We start from the raw sequence: 25,295 nt of genomic DNA, 5'->3' as shown, positions 1-25,295 counted from the left end.
ACACAAAATGCATCCAGTTAACACAAATTTAAAATGCTTTAACTTCTTTTACACACAAGCACAACTAAGAACAAAACAACGTAATTTTACAGTCAAATTTACAAATGCTTTAACACAGTATGTCAGAACAGATAACACCATGTTCTAAACAGAAATTATATAGGATAAAGTCAAAGTGAACAGCTGTTCTAATTGTGAATTGAAACACAAGTTTATTCCCTGTATTTTATTCAATTGCCAATGAGAAACAGCATATTGCGGTTATATAAATAAATAAATAAATAAATAAATGTATATATATATATATATATATATATATATATATATAGAAAGCACACTCATGTCTTGTTTAGGTTTTTCCAATCACATGATCATATGTTCTAATAGAGGACTCTTGAGGTTTTTGAAAGGAACAGTGAGCACATCAAAGAACTCTGTCACCAATACGTCCATGTAAGATTATGCAATACAGTCATTACTGTACTATACACAGTGTGTTTTGCAGTAAACTACTCTTTACAGTTTTTCTCGATTGCTTGGATGCAGTTGTCAACTGAAACTCCACATTTTCAAAACAGTAAACACACAGGCCTAAACAGCAGCACTCATGGTCAAAATGACACATTTTGCTCGCAAAAGGCACATATCGTGTCAAAACCTTTACAATATGCAACAAAAGCTAGTTTACCTTCAAACAGCACAACTTGCAAACAGGTATATGAGCTCTTTCAATTAATCATTACACAACGGACAACTAAATACAAAATACAGAAGTCAGTGCACCACCATTGCTTGTCATTGTAGCCTATTGCCAATGCCATTTGTTGTTCTTTCTATTTGTGCTGTCAAATTTGCCTTTTTGCAAAGAATTGAATCCAGAATAAGAAATGTTTTGATTACATTTATATTGAATTCATGACAATTGAAAACTGAAATACTGTAAAAACAGACAAAAGTAATAAAATACTGTAAATATTAAAGAAAACACATGTAAACCAATATACAGTCAAATTTATTAGGAGTAAAGGACATAGCCACTATTGACCTCCTTCATCCATGCTGGCACAGAACAACACAGACCTTCTACCGTTTTATAAGGTTTGCAGACTGATTACTTATTGAAGATTTGTGTGAAGGAGTGTCAAACCGGTGCTTCACTGAATTCATATTGATGTTGGTAGTTTCTAATGGTTAGAAATAGATGGTTTCTGTTTGGTTACCATAACTAAAACAATGGAGTTTGGACTGCTTGAATGACATCTGTGTTAACTGTTTTGAAAAATGGTGGGGAAAATGTGTCAACCCAATGAGAAAGCGTTTACACATTTGCAAGACCGGTCTTTTGCTCTGCTGGGATAGTGAAAATGAAAATGAAGTGGAACCTAGTTTCTTTAACCAGGTCAAAGCAAACAAGAAAAACTGTAAACCTGGAGATCATTAGTACATAAAGTACATATACAGTACAGCATTTGCATACACTGTGTCTAATTACTTTCAGAGAGTTATGAAGTTAGAGGCCAATCAAGTACCACATGAAATTTTCAATGTTGACAAGGCTGGGGATGTCGCCGTAGGAAAAACATAATAGGCCAAAGGGCCACAGTTACCGTGCCGGGCCACAGAAGATATCAAGTATAATGTGGATGAGAACATATGGCAAAAGACCGGGCAGTATAGAAGATTACTTTGTTATTTTATTATAATTGTGGTGCTTTTCCTGTTTGCAGTGATGTCCTTCTGCAAAAAAAGTCTGTACTGCAGAAATTCTGTGTCTGTATTTTTTTTTTTTTACATAAACAGTAAATTTTATGAAGCAATTTTTTTTCTTCGTTTTGTATAGAATTTTTGCCGTAAAAGAAAGAAAAAGCATGCATTAACTTAACCCAATAAAAAAAACCGTAACGAGACTTCAAATATAAGGGCAGAGCTGACACATAAACTAATGGAGTTTCTGTAATGTCAGCTGATGATAGTGTTTTTATTGTCAGTGTGTTCTGATTGACTGAATGTTTATGTTGGAAGAGAACATGTGTTAGTGTTTTGAACAATAATTTCATTTTGAAACATGATTGCAGTGTTTTGTTAGACATGGTGTAGTGTGTTCGTTTATTATTGTATTTTGAAAAGTAGTTTAGAGGTTTCGTTTATAATGTGTGATTTTGAGCATAAAATTAACTGTTTTGCCAATTGTGTATTTTAGGTGTGTTGCTGCGTTAAGAGTTTAGCAAACTTGTTAAATGTATTGAAAAAAGTGTCATAGCCATTGTAAAAAACTGTAATGATCTTAATGCAATACCAAAGTCACACAAGTCATCTTGCTAACTTTTTTTTTTAGCATTTATGATTTGCTGTTACATGATGAATGAAAAATGCATCATCAAAATGTAAACATAAAATTAGTCCATACCTGTTGACCTAATGAGTTAATTATGTAATCTTTCTCTTGGACTGTAATTCTGGGGTGAGTTCGGGGTTCATCTGACACCAGGATAAACCAGAACACTGCCCACAGGCACCCAGCACCACCTGTTGGTAAAAACACTGTATTGCATATATGTTTGGACAAAATACTGTTACATGAAATTACAACATGAAGACATTAAGTGTACATAGAGCTCTAGGGAGGAAATTAAACTAAGAGCACTTCACAGTTATTTAAATTCGTTATTTGGAGTAAAATTTTAATTTGTTTAGTTTTATAACTTACTGATAATGATTCTTTGTCATTTTAAATATGTATTTATTTGCATTCATTTATTTATTTATTTACATGAAATATTTTCTTCAAATATGTACTCATTTTCTGCAAATAAATAAATAAATAAATAAATAAATAAATAAATAAATAAATAAATATATATATATATATATATATATATATATATATATATAAATAAATATTAGAGGTGTGAACCTATACTGGTCTCACTGTTCGGTTAAGATTATCATGCCTTCGATTCGGTTCAATTCGATATCTCAGTGCATTGATGATGCTTTCTTTATACAGTGTTATATTTTAGGAGGGAGGCTATAACAAGCTGTCTGTATAAACACACAGACACACAGCACCACACTGTCTCTCATTCAAACACACACAAACATAGACAGCACCAAACACACACACACACACACACACACAGACACACACAGACACACACAGACACACACAGACACACACAGACACACACACACACACACACACACACACACACACACACACACACACACACACACACACAAACACACACACACACACACTTAAGCCCTCGCAACAGGGAGAGCTCGCGCTGAGTGGAGCAGAAAAACAAAAAAAAACGGAAAAAAACAAGCACTTTTCCGACGGTCCCTTACTGAGAGCTCCTCTCAGCGCGAGCTCTCCCGGCTAAACACATATTGCGAGGGCTTAAATGGAGCAGTGCTCGTAATGTCGAGCGAAAAAAAGAAAGACAGCTGTGAAACATAACCAGCTTTGTCATTTTGTAGGAAACACACTTTAGATCTTTTTAGGGTAAGAAGTTTTTGAGTTATTGCCGTCTATAACTGAATGTGTGTCAGGAATTTCGAAAACAAAACCAACTGAGCCGCGCTCATTTCTGGCGCCCCCATGGATATACAGCGACCTTAGCAGTTGCCTATGGTGCCTATGCCACGGGCCCGCCCTGAGTTGGCTGAGCGTTGTAAATACTCGCGCTCACCTCCCTCGTGACAGAGCACAAGTGTCCGCGTCTGCATCGCGGTGCACTGAAGAAACAATTAATTTTGACACCCCTAATATATATATATATAGGTCTAAAAACAATTTTTTATTGATTTTGTATATTGCAAATAAATGCAATATACATAATTTAAATAGATATTAAATAGTCCCTTTAATATTCAGGGGTCGCCAAAGTGGAATAAACCACCAACGTATCCAGCATATGTTTTCTGCAGCGGATGCCCTTCCAGCTGCAACCCATCACCGGGAAACATCCATACATCCATTCACACTCATACACTACGGACAATTTAGCCTACTAATTTCCCCTGTACCTCATGTTTTTGGACTTGTGGGGTAAACCGGAGCACCCGTTGGAAACACATGTGAACACAGAGAGAACATGCAAACTCCACAAAGAAATGCCAGCCGAGGCTTGAACCAGCGACCTTTTTGCTGTGAGGCGAACGTGCTACCCACTGCGCCACCTTGCAGCCTGAACTTATTTTATTAACTAATAAATTTTTTAATCTACTAACCCCAAACTTGTGTCTATAAACCCCAAACAAAATGTGAGATCATGACAAAAATTCTTTAGACTTATTTCTATTAACTTCCACGATATATAAACTTTCTTATTTGCATCGCATTTCTGATCACAATAATGTGCTGATATTCATTAAAATGACTCTCCTGCTTTAGTTATATAACTGAATCAGTTCCCTAAAGCTAAAAGAAGTGATTGTCCCTCACCACAGGAGTAGAAGACTGCAGGCCAGCCCAGACTATGGCAGATGAAGCCAGTGAGAGGAAGAGCCACAAATGCACCAAAACTAGAGCCGGCACCAGAGAACGTCATCAGACGAGCCCTTTCCAGTGGAGGAGCCCAGCGTGCCCACATCGCCATCATGGCAGGAAAAGTCACACCCTGGTAAACAGACAGACAGATGAAGACTCGCATATAGAGACATCTTTCACGTTCTCTGCATTTAAAGGAGTTTTAAGGGTTGTTTATTCTGTAAGGTCCACATAAAGTTTTGATTTTGACTAAAACTTAAGCATAATAATCTATGAGTAATAGCAATATTTGTCCTCTCTGGATGCTCCTTATCAGAACACACAATGTAAGTGGGCGTGGCAGACTGTAGACTCTGAGGTAAACGCCCACTGATATGATTAACATATTTAAAAAATTCTATTCTTTTGCCGCTAATATTATGTCAGTGTTCGTAAATGGCCTCACCCTAAAATAAAGTGAATGAAAGACAAACTTCTCTCTTACTGACATGGTCTAGAATTATATAAAAATTAGGAAAAATTAAGTTCATCTACTTTTTAATAAGATCAGAATGAAATAACATCTGAATAAAAAAAACAAACAGTTTATCAACAATTTGCACAGTATATTGTAGTGTTTAGTGCATATTAACGTTTGGTTTCTGTAGACCTGTTTATTTACGAATGCAGCATGACTCAGTGGGCGGAGCTGAACAGGCAGAGTTCTAGAAGTGGGTGGAGTTTATACAAACAGTTACATAATATTGAAGAGTATTCTATTACTTGTTGTTTTGCAGATTGGCAGAAAGGGTTTAAGCTCTGAGAATTACAGTATGGCTTTATACACAACAAAATTCTCTGTGTAAAATGTACTCAGTTCAGAGAGTATTTGGTCCCTCTTTAAATAAGGGCAAACAGATTGGTAAAAAGTAAAGCTGCTATTTGTTCAGTTGCTTAAGGATCCTCTGCTGAGATTTTGAGAGATTCAATGTATTCTATTTTCTTTTCTATGTTTCTGCTTATTAACATCAGGTGTTCGTCATCAACTCTCAATCATCACCTAATTAATCATTTCATTGTCTCATTAACTTGAGGAACTTTAACTCAATTTAGAGTGGGAGCAAATACTATCTAAACTGGCTACATTTTACTCAGAGGATTTTGCTGTGTAATATGATAATCTCTAATGTGTCAAAGAACAAGCACATTTGGTTTCTCAGTTTATGACCCCTTTAAAGTACCCATAAGATTAGACACTAACCTCCCCGAAACCCTCCAGTGCACGCAGGGCAAACAGCCACTTAGCTCCGAGTTGAGCTGACAGCGGGGTGAGGAGCGTGAGGAGAGCCGTTCCCAGCACACCTCCACCCAGAAACAGGCTTCCTCCAAAGCGACCTGATAAATAACCTCCTGGGATCTGAGTAAACAGGTATCCAAAAAAGAAAGCACCAAGAAGCATTCCCTGTGTCTCTGAATTCCACGGGTATCTCGGAATCTGGGAACAGAAAATTAAAGGGTAAGAAATCGATCGCAAAAATGCTTCTCTTACTTAGATTTGTTGTCTTGTTTCTAGTCCAAATATCTAACAATTCATAAATCAAGAAGCATTTTATAGACAAGCAGAACATATTGTCTTGTTTTAAGAATTAAGATGTAAAAATTAAGAGAGTGTTAAATGAATAACAAGCAAGATAATCTGCCAGTGGGGTAAGCAAAATATATGAAAAGGAAAAACAAGATTTTGCTTATTGCTGGAAAACTCAGTTAATTTTAGCATATTATTTCTCAAAACAAAACAATGTTCTTTGCCTTTTTTAGAAAATGCTTCTTGATTTAAGAAATGTTAGACATTTGGACTAGACAAAAAAATCTAAGTAAGAAACATTATTTACATTATTTCAGAGTATGACAAGAATGTATAAGTGGGTCAAAGATGAGTCTTTTATTTTGGTGTCCAAAAATAAAATAAAATAACAAATAATAAAATAAAATAAAATAAAATAAAATAAAATAAAATAAAATAAAATAAAATAATAAAATAAAATAAAAAAATAAAATAAAATAAAAAATAAATAAATAAAATAAAAAGAAATTAAAAAGATATAAAATAAAATAAAATAAAAAAGATCTAAAATAAAATAAAATAAAATAAAATAAAATGTAGTAGGAGAGTAGACAGAGTAACAAAGTTGGAGTCTGGTTTGCATTGCTGGCAATTTTTGAGTGATATAATGTATGATAGTCATTATTTTAACTGATATATAATATATATATATATATATATATATATATATATATATATATATATATATATATATATATATATATATATATATATATATATATATATATATATATATATATATATATATAATATATATATATATATATATATATATATATATATATATATATATATATATATATATATAATATATATATATATATATATATATATATATATATATAATATATATATATATATATATATATATATACATATATATATATATATATATACATATATACATAATAACAAGCAAAAACTTTTATTTTGTTGATGCTTGAAATTGTTTTTATTTCTAATTTATACATATATACAGTTAAAGTGAGAATTCTTAGTCCTCCTATCAAATTAAATACAAAAAATATATATATTTTATATTTTTACCCCAAATTTTTTTTGGATATTTTTTTTCAAACCATTTCTAATCATAATAGTTTTAATAAGAAATTTCTAATAGATTTATTTTATCTTTGTCATGATGACGGCACATAATATTTTACTAGATATTTTACAAGATACTAGTATTCAGCTTAAAGGGACATTTAAAGGCTTAACTAGGTTAATTAGGCAAGTCATTGTATGATGATGGTTTGTTCTGTAGACATTTGAAAAAAAATATTGCTTAATGGGGCAAATAATGTTGACCTTAAAATGGTTTAAAAAATCTTTCGTTCTAGCTGAAATAAAACAAATTTTCCTTGCTCCATTCAATATCACTTGAGAAATATTTGAAAATTTCACAGGAGGGCAGATAGTTTAGCCCTCAACTGTATACAAAAAAAATAATTCTTACCCCTTCTGGCTGTTCTGAGCTTTGGCTGTTGTTGTTATGCGCAGGGGACGGTGCTGGACACTCATTTGATATACTGCTATTAGGTGATGGCTGGTCATTGGTCCCATTAACCATTGCAACCATGGCAACACTGAGGTTTACACGCAGCCCGTAAACCACAGCAAAGCCAAAGAACATCATAACAGCCAGATTGCAGCGTACAGAGCAGCATTTAGGAGGCACTGTTACACACACACACACACACACACACACACACACACACACACAAACATACACAAACACACACAAACACACTCTGACATGTCAAGTAATACATCTTTTTTGTTTTTTAAAAAATTGATACTGAATTAAGGATGCACTGAAATTATCAATAACAAGAAAGATATAGTTTACAGTTACAAAATGTGTTTATAGCTTTTTGTTTAAAACTTTATTAATCCCCTTGGGGCAATTCATTCTGATATCTGTGGTGCTTCAGAAGTATGTAGCATAATTAACACAATAAAATAAAATAAAATAAAATAAAATAAAATAAAATAAAATAAAAGAAAATAAAATAAAAGAAAATAAAATAAAATAAAATAAAATAAAAAAATAACAATTTAAAAAAACAATAAAGTAAAAACAAATTATAAATAAAATAAAATAAAAAACAATTTATAAATAAAACAAAACTAAATTAGATTAAAATAAATCAATTTACAAAAAAAATAAATAAAAATGATTCATATATAAAATAAAATAAAAAGGATTTGTAAATAAAATAAAAATTATTTATAAATAAACTAAAATTAATTGATAAATAAAATAAAAAATATTTATAAATAAAATAAAATTAGATTAATAAAAAGGATTTATAAATAAAATAAAAATTATTAAAAAATAAAAAAAAATTATAAATAAAATACAATAAAATAAAAAGGATTTATAAATAAAATCAAATAAAATAATTTTATAAATAAACTATTTTTAAAATAAAATTAAATTAAAATTATTCATAAATGAAAAAATTTAATTAAAAATAAACATATTTATAAACAAAATTAAATAAAAAAGGGATTTATAAATTAAATAAAAATTCTTTAAAAATAAAATAAAAATTCTTTAGAAATAAAATAAAAATACTTTATGAATAAAATAAAAATTCTTTATAAATAAAATAAACTAAAAAATTCTTTATGAATAAAATAAAATTAGATAAAAAAAATAAATTGATTCATAAACAAAATAACCATTTTTATTTTAAAAATAAAATAAACTAAAAATTGTTATAAATAAAATACAATAAAATTAAAGTAAAAAGTCATATTTGAGAAATGGCTGCAAAAAATATGATTCAGTTATTATTTTTTTTATTGTGTTAGTTCACAATTATTTGTTGTATTTTTGAACAAATAATTGCTCAAATAAGTCATCATTCTTTGAAAAACAAACATTTGCTTGATATTTGAATTACTTTTTGGGACTTACTTAAGTTCAGTCAAATGCACAAGCAATTATATTTCATGCAGGTTTGTAATAAATCACAAAAGATCAAACCGCAGACCAACCTTTGATTTCTTGCACTTCTTTTTCAAGAAGCGGTGCTGTGTCACTGTCCTGGTCATCTTCAGTTGTGTTGATGGAGTAACCGTCTTCTAGTGCCATGATTGCATAGATTAAGCTTTACGTTTATGGACTGAACATGAATTAGCTGAAATCTGACATCCACAAATCCTGAAAAACAAAACCAGGAATATTTTAGATACTGCCACAGTAGTTTATCAAAATCCATAAGCAAAATTCTGCCTGGGAAAGACATTCAATCATTCTCCATCGGCTTGGTCTTTATTTCTGAGTTTGCCAAAGCTGAATAAACCACCAACTACTCCAGTATTTGTTTGATGCAGCGGATGTCCTTCCAGCCGCAACCCAGTACTGGAAAACACCCATACACACTCATTCACACACACATACTCATACACAACTAACAATTTAGTGCCTCCAATTCACCTATAGTGCAAGTGTTTGGACTGTGTGGGCCATGCCAATATGGGGAGAACATGCAAACTTCACAAAGAAATGCCAACTGGCCCAGTCGGAACTCAAACCAGTGACCTTCTTGCTGTGAGGCGACAGTGCTAACCACTGAGTCACCGTGTCACCTATTTTGGACTAAAATCATTTATTTACATATTGAAAAACTGTATTGAACGGTTCTGAGCTGTCTTTAACATGATTGATGCAACTTATCCACTTAATTCTGGAGTTTACAATATTATATTTGTATTTCCTTGTTATTAAATACCATTAAAGGGATGGTTCCTCATTTCATCATCCTTCATTGTTCCAAACCTGTTCGAGTTTCTTTGTTCTCTTGAACACAAAAGACCACTGACTTTCATTTTGTTCCAACATTCTTCAAAATATCTTGTTTTGTGTTTAACATAAGAGAGAAACTCAAAGTTTACATCAACCAGAGGATGTATAAAAGGTAAGGTAATGTACATGTTTGGTGAACTATCCCTTTAATATGAATCTCCATATTAGTAAAATTGTTATATCATTAATGTTAAAGAAAATTAATTTAAAAACAAATCTGAAATAGAGAGGAAAAGCTCACTTAGACTGTCTGCATCTAGCGGGATGTCCAAACCTCTTGTAGCAGCTTCATGGAATTGTGCACTGTAACATATCATATAACACATGTTTTAAACTTACTATACTGTCTAAGATATAACTTAAACACGTGACAGCATTCGTGAATAACATATGAGCAGCACAAAGGTTAACAGGACTCATCAGCTGACTTATTGTATAAACAATTTTTTTTGCCTAACAATTTAGGCCAAACTCAATTCCAACATAATCTTTCACAAACTGACTGAGACATGTCAGATACACAATGAATCAAATATAGAGCCGTATAAATTACACAAAACAAACAAGCAAACAAACAAACAAACAAACAAATGTATAATATAACTTAACAAAAACAGAACAACATACAGTGCAGGCATCAAACACAGAAACTCTAAGGGGTTAAATAAAACCATATTCTTGAAACAAATTATTTTTAGCCCTCTCACTCTTTGTTTTTTTTAAAGTCTCTACATAAGTGGCAAACTCCTTTTTAAAGACAATCAAATTAAGGAGCTGGTTGATTTATAAATAAAATAAAATAAAATTAGATGAAAATAAATCGATTTATAAATAAAATAAAATCTTATTCATAAATAAAATAAAGTACAAATAAAATAAAAAAATTAAAATGCAACAATTATTAAAATAATAAAAAATAGCTATTTAAAATACAATAAAATAAAAACTATTTATAAGTAAAATAAAATGATTTATAAATAAAATAAAAGCTATTTCTAAATCAAATGAAAATAATTCCTAAATAAAATAAGATTAAAATAAATTGATTTCTAAATAAAATAAAAATGATTTCTAAATAAAATAGCAATTTAAAAATACAATAAAAAAAACATAAATTGTTTTCAAAATTTTGCATTGATAAATTAAAAATTTAAGTAAAATAAGTAAACAATTTGCATTTAAGTCATCATCTTTGTTGTTCAAATGTACTCCAAATTTCACAATGTCCCAACAAATAGAAGAAAACATTAAAATATATTGTTTTATCTAGTTGCCCACATGAGACCAGAATCCAAACCAGGACCAGGATTAACCAAATCACAATGAAGAAATAGATGTTCAAAAGTTTTAATATCACTATTGCAGAATTGGCATTTTTCTCAGAAACTCCTTTGCAGGATAAATATCATACATAATTTTAAAATGTACTTCTTCATATTTTGGAGGAAGAAGAAATGTCAAATATTTACATCTAATTTTAACTAAACTCTTTTTAAAAGGTTGTAAAAATATAATTCATTTTAATAATAAAAATAATAACTTGACTTCTAGTTCATCATTTGAAAAAGTGGCAGACTTTTCCTGATGAATCATCTGCTGAACTGCATCCCAATCATCACAAATATTGCAGAAGACCTACTGGAACACGCATAGACCCAAGATTCTCACAGAAATCCGTCAAGTTTGGTGCAGGCAAAATCATGGTTTGGGGATACATTCAGTATGGGGGCGTGTGAGAGATCTGCAGAGTGGACGGCAACATCATCAGCCTGAGGTATCAAGACATTTGTGCTGCTCATTACATTACAAACCACAGGAGAGGGCAAATTCTTCAGCAGGATAGCGCTCCTTCTCATACTTCAGCCTCCACATCAAAGCTACTAAGAGCAAAGAAGGTCAAGGTGCTGCAGGATTGGCCAGCCCAGTCACCAGACATGAACTTCATTGAAGATGAATCCAAAGAGTCTTGATGCACTCTGGGAGTCCTGCAAGAACACTTTCTTTGCTATTCCAGATGACTTTATTAATCAGTGATTTGAGTCATTGCAGAGATGTATGGATGCAGTCCTCCAAGCTCATGATGGAGTCAGACACAATATCCATTCTGTTTCCACTGCAGCAGGACTTTATATTCAATACTGGACACTATTTCTGTTCAGTGACAAGACTTTTGATTAAGAAAATCCAGAGCTTACTGTCCTAATTAAATCCTTAAAAATCAAGGCATGATCATATTTTATTTTGGTGAAATAAGCGTAATCTAGAAACCTTTTATAAGCCACTTCTGATACCAAATGATCAACAAAAAGTCAAGTTATTATTTGTTGCTACTAAAACTTGGATAACTGACAAGACTTTTAGGTAGTGTAACAGTAAAAAAAAAACAGAGAAAAGCCTAAGCTTACTTACCATCAAGATGCTTCACAGACAGATGTTACTACTTGTGGATAATCGCTGGATGCTTCACAAAGATGATGACTTGTTTTCGACTCCTTCATGACCTTTAGAACGTTTTAATTTACTTTATTGATGTTAAATATACCGGTGTTACACCAAATTCTGCGACCGTCGTATTCTGTGACTCTAGTAGGCGCTGTTCTCACTGTTTAACTTAAACTCGCTCCCACAGGCGGACTGGATACGCAAAAAGCGTACATACTCTCACGTGAACGCGCTCGGCGCCCGTACACATTATATGAGCGCGTCAATATATTTCATCGTTCTCTGTTTACTATTATTTTTCTTGCCTTTAATATATAGATGTTAAGTTTACATATATTTAACAGCCTATCAAAGAAAGCATTTTACTATAATATGACCAGTACAGCGGTAGATTCTATCTGTCTGTCTGTCTATCTATCTATCTATCTATCTATCTATCTATCTATCTATCTATCTATCTATCTATCTATCTATCTATCTATCTATCTATCTATCTATCTATCTATCTATCTATCTATCTATCTATCTATCTATCTATCTATCTATCTATCTATCTATCTATCTATCTTTCTGTCTGTCTGTCTGTCTGTGTAGTTTGTCTAGTTTGCCTCGTTAATGCCTCGTTAATGCACAGGTTGCGTGTGCTGAATAAATTGTTCAATGCTAGTATCTAATCCCTCGTATTTCACACAGAAAAAAAAAAAATTATGTTCTCCAAATGCAAACAGCTTACATGATAATAAAAAACTACAATTTTGATAATACATACACAAATAATCTACTGAAAAAAAAACACTAATTTGAACATTAAACCGATAATGAAAAAAAATATTATTATTATTATTAATAATAATAATAAAATATGATAAAATACAACACGCATGGTTCAATCAAATGGTTTGTAATAATGTTTCTGGACAGTTTTGCTCTCTCTTTCTCTTTTCACTGCGTACTTGCATCTTTCAAAATGATATACAAGACTTTTTAATGCTCTTTTTAGTATTATTATCGTATCCATATTAAAGGACCATGTGTTAATTCATGCATAAGTATATAGATCTACACCATGGTTTTGTTTTGAAGTTTTTATTTGGTCAGCAAAAAACTAATTTTTTTTTGCTTTTATTTCTAGCATTAAAGATAATTCTACACCTAATTTTATTTAAAGTTTATGCAGATTATTTTTTTCCAAAATGCCAAATCACAGTCCTCCGTGCATGCCAAAACAGTTGGGAAAACCATTATAACTACCTTAAAAATACATATATAAGTGTTACCTGACATAGCCAAAATAAAAATAAACAAAAAATGCATGATTCTTCCCTGTCTTAATATCTTTTTCAAGTTAGGATTTTTTTTTAAATCACACAACAGAAAATGTATGACACATATAAAAAAAAGTGTTTTGTTTCATCACAATTTGTTTTAAAGAGTTCTTACACAGTTGTGACAAGACTTTGATTTACTGTGGAGAGTCTCTGCAGTTTGCAAATAATATCTCTGCAGTGGACAATGACAGGGAAAAAATTGCCATGAGACTGCTGAATGAATCTTGTACTTTGTTTTTCACTGCATAAAAATAATCAAGTTGTGTGAAAAAAATGTATAATTTGGAGATGTTTTGCCTTTTGATATTTTTTATTATAGAATTGTGCAAATTTAGAAAATTTTAATTTAACATTACATTTTAGAGATAAGTAATTGCCAAATTGTCAAGCTATTTTTTCCATGGTAACTTTTTTCCCACATGACTAAGACCCAATTAGCCCTTCATATAGTTGTATATAAATGTATATTTTGGTTTAATAGATGACCTTAGTGAGCTGTGCCACTATTGTGGGGAAAATAATATAGAAGTGGAAAAAGAAAGGGGAAACAATTACCTTGTTCCTGGGTAACCTTCTTTTAAAATAAGATGGCAATCTCAAAACACTTATTCCTTAGTTACAGATTCAGTGACACGTGTGACCGGAGGTATCACATGTGTTTGAGCCTGACCCCATGAAGCCCCTACAACTGGGCAGAATGTTAATCCCATACCCTGTCTTTATGTTAATAGTTTTCAAGTAATTGTTAAGTTAAATGTTATCTTAGATTTAACCTTTTTGAAAATATACACATAAAAAACATTTCATTTTAAATTAAAGTATGCACTTTACTTATTTTAATTTGTGTGCGTTCTATTAACCAGTATTTTACACACACATTCCACATTTACTTTAATACTTTTCTTTTTAATTTAAAAGCCAATTAAGAAATTCTATAAACATATTTAGGGAAACATTTAAAAGGGATCAACAGTAATCTACATAACTGCTTACAGGGGAAAAAAGGCTAAAACAAACTAGACTAATTACACAGACAGATAGATAGATAGATAGATAGATAGATAGATAGATAGACAGACAGACAGACAGACAGACAGACAGACAGACAGACAGACAGACAGACAGACAGACAGACAGACAGACAGACAGACAGATAGAATCTATCGCGGTACTGGTCATATTATAGTAAAATGCTTTCTTTGATAGGCTGTTATATATGTAAACTTAACATCTATATATTAAAGGCAAGAAAAATAATAGTAAACAGAGAACGATGAAATATATTGACGCGCTCATATAATGTGTACGGGCGCCGAGCGCGTTCACGTGAGAGTATGTACGCTTTTTGCGTGTCCAGTCCGCCTGTGGGAGCGAGTTTAAGTTAAACAGTGAGAACAGCGCCTACTAGAGTCACAGAATACGACGGTCGCAGAATTTGGTGTAACACCGGTGTTCATGTTTTTGCCTATAAAGTATTGATCACATGATATCTAACGTTAGACTTCCTGCTCTTGAAAACAGTAACACATAAACCATTCGGAACGACTGACTGTATCTGTTTCCGTAGGGATATTAAGATATATGACATACAAGTCTGATACCTGCAGGCATAAACAAACATTTTTTTTACGTGAGCGGTGTTTTCTGAATGTCATGTGATTGAATGAACAGAAAGTTCTCTCTGTAAGTACTTATTTATCTTGTTTATGTGTTTTGTTGAGTGTTTTGCTAGCTATTCTTAGCATCGCAACATCGACGTTTCCGGGTGCAAATGTTGGAGATAGGAAGTGATAAGAGACGCGTATTGTTATGTAGCAGTGAATCAGGGTTTTTAAATAAGTTTGTGCACCATAAGAAGCTGCGTTTGACATTTAAAAGTGAAGGTAAAACCACACAAATTAGCCGCGATCGACAATTTCACTGATTCACTTCCTGATTTTAGCGCTTTCCCTTCCCGATAATGTTTTTCTGTTAATGTTTTGCTCTTGTTCTTCAGATTGAGATTGAATAATGGCTCCACCGGCTGCTTTTCGTCTGTTGTCTGTCTCTGGATGTCTGTTGTTATTGTGTGGCACATCATGGGCATCTAATGGCACAGTTCCTCTGGTGATTTGGCATGGGATGGGTGAGAAACGCTACATTTATTCTAATACTGAATAAAGCACTGAATCATACATGACTTACTGAAAACACTCATTGCAATAAATTATGTCATGCAATGTTTTATGTGACGCTGGGCCACAAAAACTAAGCATAATAAGTGTATTTTTGCAGAATAAATACCCCTTATTGATGTATACTTTATGATAGGACGATATTTGGATGGAGAAACAACTACTTGAAATTCTGAGGGTTTAAAACAAACCTAAACATTAATAAAATTGCCTTTAAAATGTCTAAATGAAGTTTTAAAACATTTACATTAAGATATTTACAAAATTTCTTTATGGAAGATGATATTTACTTAATATTCAAATCATGTTTGGTATAAAAGGAAAATTGATTATTTTGACTCATACAATTTAGTTTTGGCATACATATACCCATGTTACTTATGACTAGTTTTGTGGTCACATATTAGTATAATTTAAGAGGAACCATGTAACACTAAAGTCTGGATATTTATTGCAGTTATTATGCTTTTTTGCAGTAAACAACTAATGATTACAAACTGCAAACATTACTTTGAAGGGTCTATAATAAAACATTGTACACTACCTGACTAAAGTCTCGTCGTTGATCCCAGTTGTAAGAGAAACAAATAGTAAATTGACTTCTAGTTGATAATTTGTAAAAGTGGCAGAGGGACGATTTTTTTTTTTCCTGATAAATCATCTGTTGAACTGCATCCCAATCATCACAAATACTGCAGAAGACCTACTGGAACCAGCATGGAGCCAAGATTCTCACAGAAATGAGTCAAGTTTGGTGAAGAAAAAATCATGGTTTGGGGGTTACATTCAGTTTTGAGTCAATACAGAGATGTATGAATGCAGTCCTCCAAGCTCATGGGATTCAGACACAATATTCATTCTTTTTCTACCGCACCATGACTTTATACTGGACATTATTTCTGTTAAGTAACCAGACTTTTGTCTAAGCAAAGTCAGACCTTCCTGTCCTAATTAAATAATTAAAAATCAAGGCATGATCATATTTTATTTTGGTAAAATAAGTGTAATCTAGAGGCCTTTGCCTGTCATATGAGCCACTTCTGATACCAAATGATCAACTAGAAGTCAAGTTATTATTTGTTGGTCTTAAAACTTGGATGGGCGACAAGACTTTTGTCATTTTTTTTGTAAAAAATTATCTATAAAAACATGTTTAAAAACACACACACTGTCCACTGAGTTCACCTTGAGATTAATTGGATAAATATTCTCTGTTTTGTTTTTCTTCAGGTGACAGCTGTTGTAATCCTGGGAGTATGGGTGCAATAAAGAAGATGGTGGAGCAGGAAGTCTCAGGAATATATGTGCTTTCCCTCATGATCGGCAAATCTGTTTTTGAGGTAGAGCAGGTTCTTAGCATTTTTTGTTGTTTTTTAGAAAGACGTGTGATTTTCTTTGTTTTTGTTTGTTTTTTACAGGACACTGAAAATGGCTTCTTAATGGATGTTAATAAGCAGGTGTCTTTCGTTTGTGACCAACTGGCCAAAGATCCCAAACTAAAGGAAGGCTACAATGCAATGGGCTTTTCACAGGGCTCACAGTTTCTGTAAGTACTTATTAATTCAAATCAGCTTATACATATATATATATATATATATATATATATATATATATATATATATATATATATATATATATATATATATATATACATACACATATACATATATATATATATATATATATATATATATATATATATATATATATATATATATATATATATATATATATATATATATATACATATACATATATATATATATATATATATATATATATATATATATATATATATATATATATATATATATATACATATATGTATATATATACATACATACATACATACATACACACATACACACACATATATATATATATATCATTTTATTTTTGATTATTGTTTTTTCATAATTGTTGGAGGCCGAATTTTAAATTGAATCATGCAGCCTTTATATATAGGTGAATAATAATCATGTCAATTCCCCTCTGTATGGTGTTGTTTCTTTCACAAGGCGAGCGGTGGCGCAGCGCTGTCCAGATCCGCCAATGAGGAACCTCATCTCTGTTGGTGGACAACATCAAGGTAATCAGTTTGACTTGATTCGTATAAGTTGTATAATAATAAGTTAATTATTACCTACACACAAGGACATTTTCAACTTTTCAAGCTATTGATCCAAAATGTAAGCACTAGATAAAGATTCAAGCGTTTTCAAAGATTTCGAGCACCCATACTATACCTGCCAACATTTGGTTTTGGGTTTGGTGTGCATGGGGACTGTACCAAAAAGTACCCGTACCATACCTGCCAACGGGGTGGGGGATTCCGGGAGTTTTATGAGAGACAGAACAATATGGGAGACTCCTGGGAAAAACAAGAGTATTGGCAGGTACAACCCGTACAAACCCTATTTACAAATTTTTAAAGTCTGTTATATTGACATTGTATTAAATTCTTAATATTTCAGGGTTAATAACTGAATAGAAAGTGTTTATTTAAAATAGAAAGCTTTTCAGGAGATTACACTTGGCTGATGATTAATTATATAAAGCTTGTTTGGCATGATGTCCTGGGAGAGAGCCCTGAGCTCAAAAGATCCTCAAGCCCTGGACGAATTTGCTTTATGAAGGAAAATACTACTGGTTAGGACCTCGACTATGGTGCCAATTTGGTTTTGGTTTGTGCTCGGGGGAAATCCATGCGAGCACAGGGAGAACGTGTAAACTTAGAAACGTTGAGTGGCCTAGTAAGGAATTGAACCAGTGTCGTTCTTGCCGTGAGGCAACAGTGCTAACCACTGGGCTGCCGTGGTACCCAATCTAGAAAAAAAGGGGAAGGAATCGGGGTGGAAGGGGGGATTTCAAGACGAAGATGACTATAATTTGAAGATTGTGGTTATTTATAGTGACTTAGGAATCGTCTGATTGGTAATTCATGTGTTAGCTAATGCAGCTTCTGCTGTGGTCAATCATAAGCATGTATAAAATAAACTTCACTTATTATTATAGACTATAGAAGAGTTTACTTTTCCTCGAACCCTGAACAAAAGTATAAATGTTTTAGATAATTTTACAAATCTCACAATTTTGTAGTGAAAAAAAAATGATAGTAACTGATACACATGACACCTGATTGATAGTATCATAGTAACACATATCATATTTTAATATATGTCTGGCTGTTGAATATGTTTTTTTCCCTCCTGTTCTTGATCTCAGGAGTGTATGGTCTTCCTCGGTGTCCTGGCGAAAGCTCTCATATCTGCGACTGGATCCGCAAGCAGCTCAACTCAGGCGCTTATACAGACGCAGTTCAGAAACAGTGCGTGCATGATGGATTTCAGCTTCTCCTTTTTCACACTAAACTGATTATAACCAACATTTATTTTGATTTTATTCCAGCTTAGTTCAGGCGCAATACTGGCACGATCCTCTCAATGACGACCTGTATAAAAAATACAGCCTCTTCCTTGCTGACATCAATCAGGAGCGGGTGAGTTGTTTAGAAATTAGGAGTGTGTCATCTTAATAATGCATAAACATATTTAGCTATGTAATAAACACACAATTTGTTTGAAAACAATTTTTTTTGTCATTTTTACTGCAAACTTATAGAAACGATAATATAATTAAATGTTGAGGGGGGCCTTAAAACATTTTCCGGGGGGAAAAGGGGGTAACATTTATATTAGTGTAGTAATAAGCTTTTCACTCATCATAGCACATGTGCTGCTAATGATGTGACAATAAACACGTCACTCCGCTACTCATCCGTTTGCACTGGCTGCCAGTTGCTGCTCGCATCAAATTCAAAACTCTGATGTTTGCTTACAAAGCGACTTCTGGCTTTGCTTCTTCTTATCTGCTCACACTTCTGCTGATGTATGTGCCTCCAGAAACTTGCGTTCTGTGAATGAACGTCGCCTCGTGGTTCCATCCCAAAGAGGGAAGAAATCACTTTCCCGAACTCTCGCGCTCAATCTGCCCAGTTGGTGGAATGAACTCCCTAACTGCATCAGAACAGCAGAGTCACTCGCTGTCTTCAAGAAACGACTAAAAACTTAACTATTTAGTCTCCACTTCACTTCCTAATCTGCAATTGCCTCTCTGGCTCCACCGCTAACTGTACTACAAAAACAAAATTTACTAATGTTTTGCTTCTTACACTTTACAGTAGAGATCTGCGCGGGACTAAATTTTGAATCCCGCTCCCGCCCGCACTTGCCAGGTTTTAGCCCGAACCCGACGTTATTAAGAATTTGAGATATTAAGAATTTGTTGTACCGCTGCCCGACCCGCCCCGTTTTCTGCCCGCCGCGCCCGATCACGCTAAAGAGCGGGGGAGAACAAAACCGAAAATCACCCAGCTATACAGTCCAGACAGCCAAGCTGTCTGTATAAACACACACAGCACCAAGCACACACACACATAGACAAAGCTCTCTCTCTCTCTCTCTCTCTTTCATACACGCGCGCGCACTAACACACACACAAGCACCAAGCAGACACACAGGCGTTTGCTGTTATATCAACTCAAAGGCATGTAATACCATATATCAAGTACCAATGTAATAACAAAAGGTTTTATATAAAGGTATATAAATACCTAGTCGCGCCAGCTCCGGGCCGCAGCGCACATTACTCTCGGGCCGATTCCGGCGCGGATGCGGCAGCGTCGGCTCGCTTACGGCCGGATTCGGGCAGTGAGTCCACAAGCATCCGGCCCGAGTCCGGCAGCTGGAGCCGGACCGAGTGGTAAGTCTCCGGCAAGCGAGAATCTAGCCGGAACTGGCCCGAGTTTATTTTGCTATTTGGGAATGCTCTCTTTTTCTCTCTCATTTGCGCGCGCGCACTAAAATACACACACACAAGCACCAAGCACACACACAGGCAAAGCTCTCTCTCTCTCTCTCATTCGCATAGCAATATCCGTGATATTGCTAGACAGCCCGCTCCCGTCCCAAATTAAACCCGTTACCGACCGCTCCCGCGATTTATTCGGAAATTTATTCCCGCGCCGCAGAAATCTGGTCGGGTCCTGCGGCGCCCGCGGGACAGCCGCAGGAATGCAGACCTCTACAGACCTGAAACTTGCCAACAGCACTTATTCGTTGTTGCTCTTATAGTTGTGTAAATTGCTTCCTTGTCCTCATTTGTAAGTCGCTTTGGATAAAAGCGTCTGCTAAATGACTAAATGTAAATGTAAAAAAGTGATTTGATGTAGGGAATAGTGACAGGGTTTAGGGTGCGATTTCAGATACAGCAGGTGTCTTTATGAATGGTTGATCGAATCATTGACTTGATTTGTTCAAAAGTTCTTTTAGGTACGAGTCACCATGGTGTTGCTCTGTGACTGTTGTATAAAATCAGTATCATATTTATGTTGACACTCATGTGCTGATATTTGGAAATCTTTCTTGTAGGATACTATAGCATATCTTGTAAATATATTTGGAAAATGAGGATATTGTGGTTTTTCAGGTGGTGAATGAGACGTACAAGAAGAATCTGATGTCTCTGAATAAGTTTGTGATGGTGAAGTTCCTGCAGGACTCCATCGTTGATCCTGTGGACTCTGAGGTGAAATGTGAACTCTCTCTTTACTGAATTAGAAAAGCCGGAACTCTCTCTAACTGGATTGTCTTTGACAGTGGTTTGGCTTTTATAAAGCTGGTCAAGCTGAAGAACTGGAAACACTGCAAGAAAGCCCCATATACAAAGAGGTAAACTCATGACTACAGGCTGTTTTTAATTATTAACATTCAACTAAATACTTAAACAATAACATCCATCCATTGTTTTATTCTATCTATTGTTCTGTCCATTCATCTATCATTCTTTCTATCCATCTGCCCATCTATCTACCTATCCATTATTTTTCCATCCATCCATCCATCCATCCATCCATCCATCCATCCATCCATCCATCCATCCATCCATCCATCCATCCATCCATCCATCCATCCATCCATCTATCCATCTATCCATCTATCCATCTATCTATCTATCTATCTATCTATCTATCTATCTATCTATCTATCTATCTATCTATATTTTTACATCCATCCATCTATCTATAATTTATCCATTCATCCATCCATCATTCTATCAATCTGTCATTCCATCCATCCATCCACCCATCCATCCATAAATTATCCATCCATCCATCCATCCATCCATCCATCCATCCATCCATCCATATTTTTATTCATACATCCATCCATCTGTAATTTATCCATTCATCCATCCATTGTTTTATTCATCTGTCGTTCCATCCATCCATCCATCCATCCATCCATCCATCCATCCCTCTATCTATCTATCTATCTATCTATCTATCTATCTATCTATCTATCTATCTATCTATCTATCTATCTATCTATCTATCTATCTATCTATCTATCTATCCGTCGTTCCATCCACCCATCCATCCATAAATTATCCATCCATCCATCCATCTGTAATTTATCCATCCATCCATCCATCCATCCATCCATCCATCCATCCATCCATCCATATTTTTATTCATACATCCATCCATCTGTAATGTATCCATTCATTCATCCATCCATTGTTTTATCCATCTGTCGTTCCATCCATCCACCCATCCATCTATAAATTTTTCTTCCATCATTTTATCTATATATCCATCCATCCATCCATCCATCCACCCATCCATTCATCTGTAATTTATCCATTCATTCATCCATCCATCTGTAATTTATCCATTCATCTATCCATTGTTTTATCCATCTGTCGTTCCATCCATCCACCCATCCATCTATAAATTTTTCTTCCATCATTTTATCTATATATCCATCCATCCATCCATCCATCCACCCATCCATTCATCTGTAATTTATCCATTCATTCATCCATCCATCTGTAATTTATCCATTCATCTATCCATTGTTTTATCCATCTGTCGTTCCATCCACCCATCCATCCATAAATTTTCCATCCATCCATCATTTTATCTATCTATCCATCCATCCATCATTTTATCTATCTATAAATCCATCCATCATTTTATCTATCCATCCATCCATCATTTTATCTATCTATCCATCCATCCATCCATCCATCCATCCATCCATCCATAATTTTCCATCCTTCTAACCATCGTTCTACTCATCTGTCGTTCTATCCATCCATCAGTAAACTACTCAAGACGTTTTTTTTCCAAGTTTAAAATATGTTGTCATTTAGAGCATTGCTTTTGTAGAAAAAAAATCAGCTGATATTTATTAATTGACTTTTATAAAAATCAAGTCTTAACATTTTACTCAAATTATAATTAAATCCAGAAAAGCTGAGAAGTCCACACTTAAGTCTTTTTCCATAGCTGTATAAAATATTAATATTAACCGATGACAACATATGCATTACAAACTAGAATATGTAATAATTCATTAACTAAAATAACTCTTGTACTCCATTTAATGTTAAACATTTAGTAAAACAAAAGTTTAAAGTGAATCAGTCACACTTTATTATAATAATAATAAGGTTCCGTTAATTAATGCTGTTAATGTATTTACTACCATAAACTAATAACGAACAATACATGTACAGCAGTAATTAATTATAGTTCAACATTTACCAATGCATTATTAACATCCAAAGTTATGCTTGCTACAATTCTGCATTCTGAGTTAACAAGAACCATAAATGACTATTTTCACTAGCTATAATTAACAAAGATGAATAAATACTGAAATAAATGTTTTGTTTATTGTTTGTTCGCAAATATTCATTTACTAATAGGTAGTCAAGTTGAAAAATATTTAAAATATAAATTACCTTACGGTTTCCTAGTAATGGGTTGCGGCTGGAAGGGCATCCGCTGTGTAAAACATATGCTGGTAAAGTTGGCGGTTCAGTCCACTGTGGCGACCCCAAATAAATAAAGGGACTAAGCCGAAAAGAAAATGATTGAATGAATTACCTTACTGTAAAATATAAGTGCAAAATGTCAAATGAATGTGTTCAAAAGTCTCATAAGATGTCTTTTCTTTCTGTAGGATCGTCTGGGTTTGGCAGCGATGGATTCAGCAGGGAAGCTTGTGTTTCTGGCCTCTGAAGGAGATCATCTGCAGTTCACCCGAGAGTGGTTTAATGAGAATCTGCTGTCCTACTTGCTCTGAAAACACACTTGCTTATTCCCAATAAGAGTTTACACGCAAACGCGCGCACAGTGCTTTTATTTTCTGATTTCAGCATGTTCGTAACTACCGTCTCAGATACATATGCAATGTCTTGTATAGAAATGAAGCCAGTCTTGCTTGTTTTATTGCACTGATCTTTTATTTGATTTAATGGAACAAAGAAATCAGGTTTACCTTGATATTTAGGTTTTAATTATACTAATTACGTACTCTGTTTAGGTCATTTTTGTTAAGCAATAAAAATACAGCGCACAAACCCTGTGGCCTGTGTTGTTCATTCACCAAAAGAAACAATTATTATTTAAAGAGGCTAATTTTAAAGTCAATAATAAAGATCCTTTCATTCAAGTATATTTATTTATAGGCGTTATGGTGGTGCGGTGGGTAGCACGATCACCTCACAGCAAGAAGGTCGCTGGTTTGAACCCCGGCTGGGCCAGTTGGCATTTCTGTGTGGCGTTTGCATTTCCTTCGGATGCTCCTGTTTCCCTCACAGTCCAAACACATGCGCTATAGGTGAATTAGATAAGCTAAATTTTCGGTGGGCGAAGCAGTGGTGCAGTAGGTAGTTCTGTCGCCTCACAGAGGGGTCGAGCCTCGGCTCAGTTGGCGTTTCTGTGTGGAGTTTGCATGTTCTCCCTGCGTTCACGTGAGTTTCCTCCGGGTGCTCCAGTTTCCCCCACAGTCCAAAGACATGCGGTACAGGTGAATTGTCCGTAGTGTATGAGTGTGTGTGTGAATGAATGTGGATGTTTCCCAGAGATGGGTTGTGGCTGGAAGGGCATCCGCTGCATAAAAACTTGCTGGATAAGTTGGGGGTTCATTCCGCTGTGGCGACCCCGGATTAATAAAGGAACTAAGCCGACAAGAAAATGAATGAATGAATAAATTGTCGGTAGTGTATGTGTGTGAATGTAAAAGAGTATGGGTGTTTCCCAGTACTGGGTTGCAGCTGAAAGGGCATGTGCTGCATAAAATATAAGCTGGATAAGATGGCGGTTCATTCTGCGGTGGTGACCCCTGATTAATAAAGGTACTATGCCGAAAAGAAAATGAATGAATATTTATTTTTAATTTAACGCTGTGTTGGCAACAATGGCCGTATTCCTTGCAAACTAATCAAATTCCTTATATTAAAATTTTTTAATTTTTTTTTTAACCAGAGATGTGAGTTTGTTTTATTATTATATATATCATGTTAAATTTCAACCACTGAATTTGTGGAAGTGAACTTGAACACTGAAGTAAGGTACACTGAAAAT

At 33.8% G+C, this 25,295-nt stretch overlaps 2 protein-coding genes across 6 annotated transcripts in view; one reads left to right on the top strand and one right to left on the bottom strand.

Moving 5' to 3' along the window:
- Positions 1-15,454, bottom strand: part of si:ch1073-513e17.1 — a 24,205-nt gene extending 8,751 nt beyond the window's left edge. The window contains exons 1-8 of one of the 2 annotated variants that reach the window (XM_088651528.1): positions 15,107-15,454; positions 12,325-12,474; positions 10,157-10,218; positions 9,105-9,270; positions 7,555-7,775; positions 5,736-5,969; positions 4,451-4,625; positions 2,408-2,526 (exon numbers count right to left, since the gene is read on the bottom strand). In XM_088651528.1, the coding sequence (XP_088507654.1) occupies positions 2,408-2,526; positions 4,451-4,625; positions 5,736-5,969; positions 7,555-7,775; positions 9,105-9,201 (846 nt within the window). In that variant the 5' untranslated portion in view covers positions 9,202-9,270; positions 10,157-10,218; positions 12,325-12,474; positions 15,107-15,454. The remainder of the gene's footprint in view (positions 1-2,407; positions 2,527-4,450; positions 4,626-5,735; positions 5,970-7,554; positions 7,776-9,104; positions 9,271-10,156; positions 10,219-12,324; positions 12,475-15,106) is intronic. The other variant, XM_088651529.1, reaches the window with a different exon arrangement.
- Positions 1-24,289, top strand: part of ppt1 (palmitoyl-protein thioesterase 1 (ceroid-lipofuscinosis, neuronal 1, infantile)) — an 847,627-nt gene extending 823,338 nt beyond the window's left edge. The window contains 10 exon segments of one of the 4 annotated variants that reach the window (NM_213339.1): positions 5,665-5,990; positions 15,682-15,810; positions 17,090-17,199; positions 17,278-17,405; positions 17,878-17,948; positions 19,085-19,187; positions 19,268-19,358; positions 21,347-21,445; positions 21,517-21,588; positions 23,890-24,289. In NM_213339.1, the coding sequence (NP_998504.1) occupies positions 15,696-15,810; positions 17,090-17,199; positions 17,278-17,405; positions 17,878-17,948; positions 19,085-19,187; positions 19,268-19,358; positions 21,347-21,445; positions 21,517-21,588; positions 23,890-24,012 (912 nt within the window). In that variant the 5' untranslated portion in view covers positions 5,665-5,990; positions 15,682-15,695 and the 3' untranslated portion in view covers positions 24,013-24,289. 4 annotated transcript variants of the gene reach the window in all.
- The last annotated feature ends 1,006 nt before the right edge of the window (positions 24,290-25,295 follow it).

This window comes from Danio rerio, chromosome 19 (genome assembly GCF_052040795.2).
Source record: "Danio rerio strain M-AB ecotype USA chromosome 19, GRCz13ab, whole genome shotgun sequence".
NCBI classification, from domain to species: Eukaryota; Metazoa; Chordata; class Actinopteri; order Cypriniformes; family Danionidae; genus Danio; species Danio rerio.
This window is presented reverse-complemented; position numbering and strand designations above follow the sequence as displayed.